This window comes from Stenella coeruleoalba, assembly GCF_951394435.1.
Source record: "Stenella coeruleoalba genome assembly, chromosome: 1".
In the NCBI taxonomy this organism is placed as follows: Eukaryota; Metazoa; Chordata; class Mammalia; order Artiodactyla; family Delphinidae; genus Stenella; species Stenella coeruleoalba.
In genome coordinates, this window is record NC_137169.1 from 123,906,254 (window position 1) to 123,918,268 (window position 12,015).

A 12,015-nucleotide genomic window follows, 5' to 3' on the forward strand; every position below is an offset into this window, starting at 1 on the left:
GGTGCGCGGGAGTCTCATTGCGGTGGCTTCTCTTGTTGCAGAGCAGGGCTCTAGGTGCGCGGGCTTCAGTAGTTGTGGTGCGTGGGCTCAGTAGTTGTGGCTCGCGGGCTCTAGATCTTAGTTGCTCCGCAGCATGTGGGATCTTCCCAGACCAGGGCTCGAACCTGTGTCCCCTGCATTGGCAGGCAGATTCTTAACCACTGCGCCACCAGGGAAGCCCTGTAGTCTTTTTTTGGTTTTGAAATATTTCCTAAATTTAAACTTATGAAAGAAATCTTTGAATATAACTAATTGTCTCTCACTGGGATATTTATTCTCCCAATTCATTAGAAACAGAATAACATCATGGGATACCATGTATACATCTAAGAGAGATAAAAATTCCCATGTTCCATGCATTTTTTGTTGACCAGTAAAATGAAAGCAAAGTCTTAGGGTGAGGTTTCCGTTTAAAAATTCCAATAAGAGCTTTTTCAGCTGACAAAAACCTTTTTTGCATTGGCCTGGTAATTCTTTACCTTGTTATTTTGCTATGGCTCTCAATCAGACGCTATGTATATATTTGTTCAGCTGTTCTAGTTGTCTTCACTGAGAAGTTTCAAATTACCTAGATTGCTATTCTAAAAAAACTTTTATGTACAACTTGAAGAGATCTTCAAGACACAACCGTTAAATGCAAACACTCAGGCTTCAATACAGTAGATTCATTACAAAATTATTAATTAATGCAAAAAAAATCTACACATTTCTGTTCAGTGTAATTACAAATAAAGAAACTACAGAAGATTCTGTTACTGGTGGTTTGTCTGACTATGAACCCCATAAAAACTCTCCTGATTAAAACAACTAAATATGCTACACATAACACTTAAAAGCCATTGTTATGTGGATCACTGGAATGAAAACAATATGAGAAATTCTCAGAGACCAAAAAATTAAACAAAACTAGGACTCCAGATAGGTAAATAAGGCCTGAAGCTGGCTTTTGTCCTGAGGGAATTAGTCAAGTGCCTGTGACACTGGGCTGAGCAGGGTGCAAGGGACGGGAAAAGGTCAGGATAACCTAGGATTTCAAGATACGGGAGACAACCACGTAAAGACGCAACAGCAAGGGCTGCACATTCAACAGAGAGAACTAGGGAAAAATACACACCACTGAACGGGACAGAAACAAAATCTACTAGAGGGGAAAATACCTCCCCTGATATTCCCAAATACAAGCTGTCCCTTGTGTAGATTTGCAGCCACCTGAATCAACACTACGAGGTGATCTCAGAAATCTCCAGCAAGATAATATTTTCAATTGGCCACCACTCAAGTTGGTAATTTCCACCAAGATGCCCGGAAAAGGCAAATACAAATCTTTTGAAGCATTTAGGACTCAAAGAATCCTCACAAAGTTCTGAAGAATAGAAGCTCATAGTAAAAAAAAAAAAAAAAATCGCAAAACACACAAGGAAATAAGACACCATAGTGAGAACCAGAAGAAAAAAAAATCATTATTGTATTAACTTCAAATATTAGGTTAAAATATTCACGTTAAATTTCTAGGATAACTCCAAAGGCTAGAAAGAGTGTTTACTGCCAAAACCAGAGAGAGGGAGAGAAAAAAAAAAAAGTAATGAGAAAGAAAAGAAAAATTCAACCAGGTCTCCTGAAAGGCAAAAAGAGAGAGAGAAAAAAGAAAAGTAGAAGATACTTGATGTAATAGCATAAATTCATAAATATAAATATTACCTGATAGATGAAAATGAACCAAACTCATTAGCTAAAAAAGATTGTCTTAATTTAAAAAAATATACAGCTTTTCCTATTTATAAGAGATAACAGAAAACCTAATAGAGAGATAACCTAATAACAGAAAAGAGATAACCTAATAGAGATAACCTAATAACAGAAAAGAGATAACCTAATAACAGAAAAGCTGGAAGGAACAGCATGGAAAAAAGATATACCTGGCTAATACAACTAAAATAAATGATATCCGACAAGACAGACATTAAGGGGTAGAAAAAAAGAAGCATCACCAGAGATAAAGAAGATCGAGACATATCTTAGGGGTTGTTTGATGAAAGATGAACCTTATTAGGGAGCTAAAACAATGTATTTAACTGTAGACTTTACCTCAAGGAGACAAAATTAGTATTAACAAAACACCAAGGAGAAATTGCTACATTCACCATCGTAGTGGGAGATTCTAACATATCTCAGTAACTGATAGATCTACAATGCTCTACCCAGCCAAAAAACAAAATTAGTAAGGTTGGAATACAATCAACCAGCTTGATCCAATGGGCACATATAGAACATTGCATCCTTTATAATTTTTTTAAAGGCATACATGGAACATACATGAAAATTGACTGGGAAGCATCTCAACAAGTCCCGAAGAATTGAAGCGACACCCCAAGTTCACCAACAACAATACAATTAGCTTCTAACCTACCTGTTTTCTAAATTAATGATAAAAAGAAAGATTTTTAAACCCATATTTTTTAACATACACACATATTTCTAAATAATTCATAAGCTAAAGAAAAAGAGTAATGGAAGTTAGAAAATATTTAGAACCATAAAGGAATTACTAATAGGAAAAGTTGGGTCATGCAGTTAATCCTGTTCTTGAAGGAAATTTATAGACTTAAATGAAAATAAGTGAGACTATAAATTATAAAATAAACAAGACTAAAAATTAAACAGGTAAGCATCCATCATAAGAATTTAGTAAACTAGAAGAAACAAAAGGCAATGAAAATATAAGGAAAGAAATCTTCAATATAGGCTGAATTTAATGGCATATGAAGAAACATCATGAAGAGAAAGAAATGGCAAGCCACGCAGTAGGAGGAGTATTGTAGTACATAGAACAAGGAACATCCACCCAGAAATGTTTAAAGAACTAGTACAGATGAATGAGACAAAGGCAGGCAACCCAGTGGGCCAAAAACTTCAACAAGGAACTCTGCAAAAGAAGAAGCGTTTCAAAAGGAGCTCATCTCATTTCTCCTCAGGGAACAGCAAATAAAAATTTAAATGGCTAAAACTAAAAAGACTGAAGTGCCGCATGTTGGAAAGGATGTATCAGAGAACAAGGATTGGTAAACTGTGGCCCATGGACCAAACACAGTCCACCAACTGCTTTGCAAACACAGCTGTATCGGAGCACGGCCATGATCAACTGTCTATACATTGTCTAGGACCGCTTTCATGCTGCAAGGCCAGAGTTGAATAGCAGCCACAGAGGCTGTATAGTTCACAAAATCTAGACTATTTACTGTCTGGCCCTTTACAGAAATATTTGTCAACTTCTGATGTGGAAAAGCAAGACTTCTCATCACTACTGGTGGAAGTGCAAACCGGCCCAATCACTTTAGGAAACTGCAGAATCCACTGCATCAAATATCGTGCACCTGATGATGGGGCAATCCCATTCCTAGGTAAACACTCATTCAAGTACCTGTGCCCCAGGAGACATGTACGACAGCGTATACAGGAGCATTATTTGTAATGGTCACAAATTGGAGGCAACCCAAATGAACGTCAGTAGTACACCGGGTAAATAAATTTGATCTAATCATACAACGGAACACTACTCAGCAATGAAAATGAATAAACTACTCTCACAACAATACGGATAAATCTCACAAACATAACGCAAAAAAGAAGCTAGATACAAAAGACCACATACTGTACGATCCCATTTATATAAATTCCTAAAAGAGGCAAAACTAAGAGTCACCTCCACATTATTTGAGGCCAAAACCCAAGTCTTACCTACTGTGGAAGTTTCTCCCTACAGTCACTTTGCTCAAAGGAGAAGCCAAGAAGAAAGTCACCTAAGAGAAAAATCAGTGGGACACAGAGACAATCAATGTCCTTCAGAGTCACATATATAGTTGTTTTAATCAGGAGAGTTTTTATAGGGTTCATAGTCAGACAAACCACCAGTAACAGAATCTTCTGTAGTTTCTTTATTTGTAATTACACTGAACAGAAATGTGTAGTTTTTTTTGCATTAATTAATAATTTTGTAATGAATCTACTGTATTGAAGCCTGAGTGTTTGCATTTAACGGTTGTGTCTTGAAGATCTCTTCAAGTCGTACATAAAAGTTTTTTTAGAATAGCAATCTAGGTAATTTGAAACTTCTCAGTGAAGACAACTAGAACAGCTGAACAGATATATACATAGCGTCTGATTGAGAGCCATGGCAAAATAACAAGGTAAAGAATTACCAGGCCAATGCAAAAAAGGTTTTTGTCAGCTGAAAAAGCTCTTTTTGGAATTTTTAAACGGAAACCTCACCCTAAGACTTTGCTTTCATTTTACTGGTCAACACAAAATGCATGGAACATGGGAATTTTTACCTTTCTTAGACGTATACATGACTGAGAAGGGTGGTTGTCTCAGGAGGCTGGAATTAGGGGGCTCTTCTGAGCCTGGAGCTTCACCACGCATTGTCCAGTCTGGTGAAGACCATTCTGAGCTGGCCTGGAACATGGCTGGATGGTGGCGGATGGGGCCACGTGCAGGCCTGGGCAGGAATCAGGTGACTTCTCTGGTGGGTAGGCTGGAGGTCAGTGCTCGTCACCTAAGCAGTGTCCTTTGGGTCACTTGGGGGTGTCTCTCTGTGTCCAAATCCAGACTGGAGAGTCTGGACGGCCTCCCAGAACAGTCTCTGAGTACTTTTCTGTGGGTCTGTAAGGGGTTGCGTATCAGCTTATTTGAGGGATTTTGGCAATCCTGGATGAGGATCTACTACCTGTTTTTGTAAGTAAAATTTTATTAGAACGTAGTAACTTTTATTCATTTACGTATTATCTACGGCTGCTTTCATGCTACAACAGCAAAGCAGAATAATTGTTACACAGGCCGTATGCCACCAAAATATTTACCATCTGACCCAAACAGAAAAAGGTTGCCAACTCAGACACACACAGAGCGAAGACCATGTGAACGCACAGTGAGAAGAAGACGGTTATCTACAGGCTAGGGAGAGAGGCCTCAGGAGAAATCAAGAGCAAACGTCAGGGTTTCCCTGGTGGCGCAGTGGTAGAGAGTCCGCCTGCCGATGCAGGAGACACAGGTTCGTGCCCCGGTCCGGGAAGATCCCACATGCCGCGGAGCGGCTGGGCCCGTGAGCCATGGCCGCTGAGCCTGCGCTTCCGGAGCCTGTGCTCCGCAACGGGAGAGGCCACAACAGTGAGGGGTCCGCGTACCGCAAAAAAAAAAAAAAAAGAGCAAACGTCAACCAGGCTGGGAACTGGGTATGAGAGGGAATGGGCATCTCGGCCGATGTGTGGCTCCTGGCCCTCAGCATCTGTTACCGTCTCCTCCTGTCCCCCGCCTCTGCTGCCAGCAGGGCCCAGCTCGAATCTCTAGCCGGGCATCATCACTGTCTGCAGAGAGTCATTGTAGCAGCTGACATCTGTTGAGTGTTTTGTTCTATGACAGGCCACATGTTAAGCACATTACATGCCTCATAGCACTTATCTATCGGCAGACAGGAATCAGAAAGAAGTTGAGGAAGTCGTCCAGGTTCTGATTCAGTCCAGTCTGCCCCCAAAGCCAGGTCTTTGGCCCCGGGGGCTGGAGAACCCAGATCCAGATGAGAAGCTTGATCTGGACCCGAAAGGAGCTCCTGAATGAGCCTGATGGCATGAGGGCCTGGCCATGTGAGCAAAACCAGTCACGGAAGCAGGAAATGAAGATGCCACTGTCATTCCCGAGGAGACTTGGCCAGCCTGTGAATCCTCTGGTTGAAAGTCTGCCCTTTGAAGAACTAACGTGACAACACAATGATCAGTTTCAGGCCCTCCTGCTCTACTTTGAGCTTGTCTCTCTCTGAACGCCAGATTCCTCCCTGCTAAGCAATTTGCAGACTTGGAGATTTCCAGTTCCAGCTTGGTGTGGTTCTACACCAAGTTTGACAGGACTCCCTCCCTGTTCGACGCTAAGTGGTCTTAGTAGCAGGAACAGAAGGCTGGGGAGGAGGGTCTGGAGCTGCAGCCCCTCCTTGTAGGAGTACCTGGGAGCCGAGTCCGGAGGAAAGAGGTGGGGCGCGGAGTGACCCCGCCCCTACCGGGCCCCGCCCAGCCATGCCCCGCCCCTCCATGCCCCGCCTCCTGCCCGCCCCGCGGCGCATTGTGGGATCTGGGCGCTGGCTGCGAGGTGGAGGACGCGGCTCTTGAAGATGGGGTTGCAGACGGTGAGACCCTCGCTCCGTATCCCGCACCAGGGGACTCCGCCCCTTCTGGTTCCCGGCACTCAGGTCCGGACCAGGGGCTCTCACCGCCGACCCCGCCCCGCAGGGCTTTACACCCGCCCTGGATGCCGGGGTCTCGGTACCGCACACTCGGGCTGGGGACCCCACCCAGGCTGCCCCCTGAGCTCGGCTTGCTCCTGCGCTGGAGTTCGGGGTCGCCACCCGGGGTGCAGGTCGTAGGGGCCCGTCACCGCCCACGCCCTGGGCTCTTCCCCGGCGCGACGGTCACGCTGCCCCCTCTGCCCGCAGAGCCCAGTCCTGCTGGCCTCCCTGGGGGTGGGGCTGCTGACTCTGCTCGGCCTGGCTCTGGGCTCCTACCTGGTGCGGAGGTCCCGCCGGCCGCGGATCACGCTCCTGGACCCCAATGAGAAGTACCTGCTGCGACTGCTAGACAAGACAGTGAGTTGTGGAGTAGCGGAGGGGACCTGAGTTCCGCTCGGCTGTGGTTGGGATGCCCCGGGGAGTTGGCGACACCAGACCTGCCTGGTGAGACGCTTGTCATCCGTCCTCCAGACCGTGAACCACAACACCAAGAGGTTCCGCTTTGCCCTGCCCACCGCCCACCACGTTCTGGGGCTGCCTGTGGGTAAGAACTGCGGCGTGGGCTCCTTTCCCTGGTATTCTAATAGGGTGAGCCCCCTTCTGGGGTCTCCTGAAACGCGCTGCTTCAGTCTTGTGCCTCCCCACCCCATCACCCTTTCCACACCAGGCTGCGTATCCTCCAGGCTGTGAGGTGCCCTGGGCCACTCTAGGGTGTGGCTTCTGTGCCCCCAGACATCTTCAACTCTCAGCAGTCCTCCCTCCTTCCTGCAGGATTTGCTTATATCCCCGCTGAGCAAGCACTAATCTTTTCCCCATTGCCCAGACCCTCAACTCACTGCTAAGGTCCTGGGCAGTCATTGATAAGAATCTCAGCAGAGGGGAGTTTATGAGGGATCCAGCTGGGGGCTCAAAGGGGTGAATCCTCCCTGCTTGGTTGCTCACTGGGACCCCAGCACGGAGCAAGACGCTTCTGTCCTCTCAAACCTCCCAGATTATTTTGAAAGGTAACAGGAATGCAGCACCTCCACAGGAGTCCTTATGTAGCTCTGCACGTGGTCCCCAGGCCAACATGTCTACCTCTCTGCCCGGATCGATGGCAGCCTGGTCATCAGGCCGTACACTCCCATCACCAGCGATGAGGACCAAGGCTATGTGGATCTTGTCATCAAGGTAAGAAGGTTGGAAGGAGCCCCAGGAGCCCCTTATCCTCCTCCCTCTGGGACCTGTAGAAACTTCCAAGATGTGTTTGATAGGAGGAGATGCGTGTCCTTTGTGGACCTGAAGGAAGTATGTGGAATGGGAAGAGAGAGCATGTGTGTCATCCCTGCCCTGCTTCAGGCAGGTTCAGTCAACAGGGGGCTCAGAAACCAGGGACATTCCAAACAAAGTACTTTCCATTCTGTCTTATCAGGTCTACCTGAAGGGTGTGCACCCCAAATTTCCTGAGGGGGGAAAGATGTCTCAGTACCTGGATAGCCTGAAGACTGGGGACATGGTGGAGTTTCGGGGGCCAAGTGGGTTGCTCACTTACGCTGGGAAAGGTAACGGCCTAGCTCCCACGTCTCCGGTGCCCGGCGTCCTCTCCACACGGTGTGGTTCTGTGTGTCCATGTGTGTGTGTGCACGTGGGTAAAGGCCAGCTGCCCCTCCTGTAAACACAGCCCTGACGTTATAGAAAGGCATGTTCCTCAGCCCCTCTTGACACAGGAATCTGTTCTCCATCCACATGAATTCACCCACTGTGACAGACCTGGAGATGACTAATGCAAACGCGGGCCTCTCTTTCTCTCTGCCCCTCAGGCCGAGCTATGCAGAGAGCCAGAGATTACGTTCAACCCTTCCAGTGGGAACAGCTGGGTGCATTAGCAAGCCTGGGAGCTGCTCTGTGCCACTTGGGAAAATAGATTCACACCTGGCCTCATGCCTGTCGCCCTGAGCAGGGAGTGACCCTCTGTGGGAGTTAGCTTATGACTCACTGTGTGCTCCTAAACTGACTCGTAGCTCATAATATGGGACAGACAGTCCTGGCCCCATTGCCCCTGAAGTGTCTTGTTGTCAGGGCTGGCTCAACACCTAAGCTCCAGGATCAGATTCCACAGCAGCTGCAGAACTGGCCTGGGACGTATTTTCGATTTTGCATTTGTTTACTTAGTTTCCTGAATTGACTGTTCTTTCACCCCTCTCTCCACTCGACTTCTCAGGGATGTTTAGCATTCAGCCCAACAAAAAGTCTCCACCAGAACCGCGAGTGGCCAGGAAACTGGGAATGATTGCCGGCGGCACAGGTTCTTGTCCCCTGCTCCCTCCCACCATTGTGACTGTTGCCGTGGCAGCTTCCAGGTGACCCTCAGAAGGTTTGGTAATCATGGCCAGACTTAATCAGGGCATTCCCAGCAATGCCTAGAGCTCCCCAGTTGCTGCAAAACAAAATCATAATGAGGTAGAAACCCCCCAAAATCTATTTTAACTGACAGAATGAGAGAAACAAATCGTGTGGGCTCTCCGGAGACCTCAGATGGAATGAATCTAATAAATTTTAGGTGAGAACAGAGAAGCAGCTAAGAATAGGACAGTGGAGAAGATAGAAAATTAACATTGGACATTTCCCTATGTTAGACACTCTGCTGGACTCTGTATGTGTCTATGACATAGGTACAAGCCTTCCCATTTTACGGATGAGAACACAGAGGTTCAGAGAGGTTGAATCATTTCCACATGGGTAGAGGCAGGGTTAGTGTGCAGCTCTGCTCAGTTCCAAAGCACGTGCACTTAACCTGCATGTCCAGGGCTCCAGGCATCTCAGCATTGAATCAGTAGGTACTTGCAGTCATCTGTGATACTGGAGCCTTAGCCTCCAAGGGACTTCCAGAGAGTCTTGGATTGGTTCCTTAGAAGGATTTCAGCAATATGAATTTATGTGAATTTTGAGCACGTGACCACAATTCACCTACGAGATATGAATTTTAGTGAGTTTGGGGTAAAGGGCCTATCTGTCCAGAAATGTAGGTGCTGTGAAGACACAGGGGGAGTGTAGAGAATTAGGACACAAAGGAAAACAGAGTGAAGGGGTGAGTGAGTAGAATCAAGATGAAAGGGTTGGGCAGCTAAGGAGCAGGGATGGGGAGGGTGGCCACCGCATCTCACCGTGGGGCATCTGTGTGCAGGAATCACCCCAATGCTGCAGCTGATCCAGGCCATCCTGAAAGACCCAGAAGATCCAACCCAGTGCTTTCTGCTTTTTGCCAACCAGGTTGCGTTGCTTTTCTCAGTCCTGGGACTTCAGAGTTACTGTGTGGGGAGAGGTATGGTACCAACGGGCAAAACGAGCCCAGTGCCTGGCTCAGCCTCTGGCCAAGGCCTCCCTGCGGGCAGAGGGTCCTCTTCCACAATAAGGAGGACAGAGCACTGAGCCACATTCCCTCCCTGGCCCGCAAGGAAAGAAAAAAAGAAAACATTTAAGGAGTCTAGTCCTGAGTATAGAAACTTGCTCCTTGAGTCTCCTTTGTTAAATATTCTGTCTTTATTCCTTCATACTGTGTAAATAAAGGCTGTTCCCCTCTCCCTCCCCTCATCCTAGCTCCCTAAAACCCTCGCTTATTCCCTAGAACTTCAATTTTCTTTTTCTTTCCTGGTTGGAAAGTTGTTACAGCAGAGAACTTTATGTTGTTGTGCTTAGGAACCTGAGAAGGTTCCTAAAGACTTTGCTTCTCCTCTTCATTTCAGACTGAAAAGGACATAATCTTACGGGAGGACTTAGAGGAGCTGCAGGCCCGACACCCCGACCACTTTACGCTCTGGTTCACTCTGGATCACCCCCCAGAAGGTACCCTCCCCATTTCTGGACATCCCCAAATCAGGGCCTCGCCCATCTGTGGGTTCTGGTTTCAGTGAAACCGACCCTGCCCGACACTGCCAAACTCTGAGCTCATGGACACAGTGGTCTCCTGGACTCTTCCCCGCGGTTCCTGTTTACCGGGTGGGTGCAGGGCTGGCCGTGCCGCTGAAGCAGGCTGAGTAGACCCGTCCAGCTGCCGCTACAGCTCTGTACCCTCTCAGGAGCCTTTCTGGACTGCCACCACCCCACCCCGGCCCCGCACTGCACCCCACTGCCAGCATGGATCTGGAGTGTCATTCTCTCCTCTCCCCATGCAGATTGGGCCTACAGCAAGGGCTTTGTGTCTGCCGACATGATCCAGGAGCACCTGCCCGCCCCAGGGGAGGATGTGCTGCTGCTGCTCTGTGGGCCACCCGCGATGGTGCAGCTGGCCTGCCACCCCAACTTGGACAAACTGGGCTACTCGCAAAGGATGCGATTTACCTACTGAGCATCCCCTCACTTCCCTGGTCCCGCTGCCGGCACTTGCCCCCAGTTAGCCCTCAAATGCTATAAGCCCTAGATGCCCTTCCCGACAGTGTCAGCCTTTTCGTCTTTCTCCGGAGCTGGAATCTGGATGGTCCCTGCGGGAACAACATCCTTATAGCCGTGGAAGAGGGCCAAAGCCGAGTCATCTCCTGGAAGGCTCCCCAGTCTCCCTGTGATGAAACATCCAGGTCAGGCTCAAGGAGCAGACTCTTCCATGGGTCAGAAAGAAGGGAGCACGTACATTTGTTCCAAGGCTGGCCAGTTCCTTCGTGGCATCACACTCTTCTTTGTGTCTGTGGTTAAAGAGCAACCTGTTTAATGGGTTTGATTTAACATTTGGTGCTTAACCCATAGCAGACTGTGTGTGCGGTGGGGGGTGCAGACTTAGAAAGCTAATCTTTTAGAGGCAACAGGAGAGGAGGAGATGGTCTCTTCAGACCTCAGAGAAAGGGATCTGAAAGATGTGTTTGTGTGTCTGTCTCCCTCTGCCCCTGCCGAGGCTGGAGGGAAAGGGCTCCCCACGATCTAAGACTGTTACTGTGGCAGAAACCTCTGGCTTATGCAAATAAATGGGGCTAAGGCCCTTGTGTTCTACCGAAGCGGTGGTTGTGTCTGGGGTCCTTTTTTCCAAGGCTATTCATGCCTGAGAATCTTGGGAGGAAGGGTTTCCCAGCACAGAATTTCCCCCAGGTCTTCCAAAGAACCTTTGAGCGGTTGTACCCTGTGCTGAAATGTGAGCTGCCACCAAACTCCACACTCATCTTAGCAGCTGTCTCTGCAGAGCCAGAAGCTCAGCTTCTCCCTGGAGAACTTCTAAGGTGGAGGAAGGAGAATACAAGTGAGAGGGAAGCTTTTGGAGCCCAGGTACCCCTCACAGTGGTCCTTGGTTTGGCCACTCCTTCCCTCCTTCCTTCTCTTGGCCCTTTCTTCACTGCATTTATCCTTCAGGGTACCTGGCAAATAAGTCAAGGTATTGTCTTTCTATTTGGAAGAGAAGCCTTGTCCTTTAAAAAGTAACCTGACACCACCAGCCCTAGCCAGACTGGTTGGTGCCTGGACAGAGTTGGCCCCCAGGTACATCTGTCCTGACCGCCCTTCTCCTGCTCCAACAGCCTGGCCCAGTCCACTCCCTCCCAGCGTCACACCAGGGCCACCTCTTCAGATCTTCTCTTAATCACACTGGAAAAGAACAATGCATCAGGTCAGGAGGAAGGTCGGCATTGTTTTTCTGCATGGAACTGTGTACTGCTTCCCCTGGGGCCCCTGGAAGAAAGGCTTATGGACGCTCCCCAGGGTAGAACCATCACTAAATTGTGTTACTGGTATTCCAACAGACATGTCTTGAT

At 47.9% G+C, this 12,015-nt stretch overlaps 1 protein-coding gene across 1 annotated transcript; it reads left to right on the forward strand.

Moving 5' to 3' along the window:
- The first annotated feature begins 6,152 nt into the window (after positions 1-6,152).
- CYB5R1 (cytochrome b5 reductase 1) lies at positions 6,153-11,262 on the forward strand. Its single transcript, XM_079936913.1, has 9 exons — positions 6,153-6,208; positions 6,515-6,664; positions 6,779-6,851; positions 7,371-7,477; positions 7,719-7,848; positions 8,508-8,591; positions 9,471-9,556; positions 10,030-10,129; positions 10,459-11,262. Exons 1-9 carry the CDS (start codon positions 6,194-6,196, stop codon positions 10,629-10,631), a joined length of 918 nt encoding a protein of 305 aa, XP_079793039.1. The 5' UTR covers positions 6,153-6,193; the 3' UTR covers positions 10,632-11,262.
- The last annotated feature ends 753 nt before the right edge of the window (positions 11,263-12,015 follow it).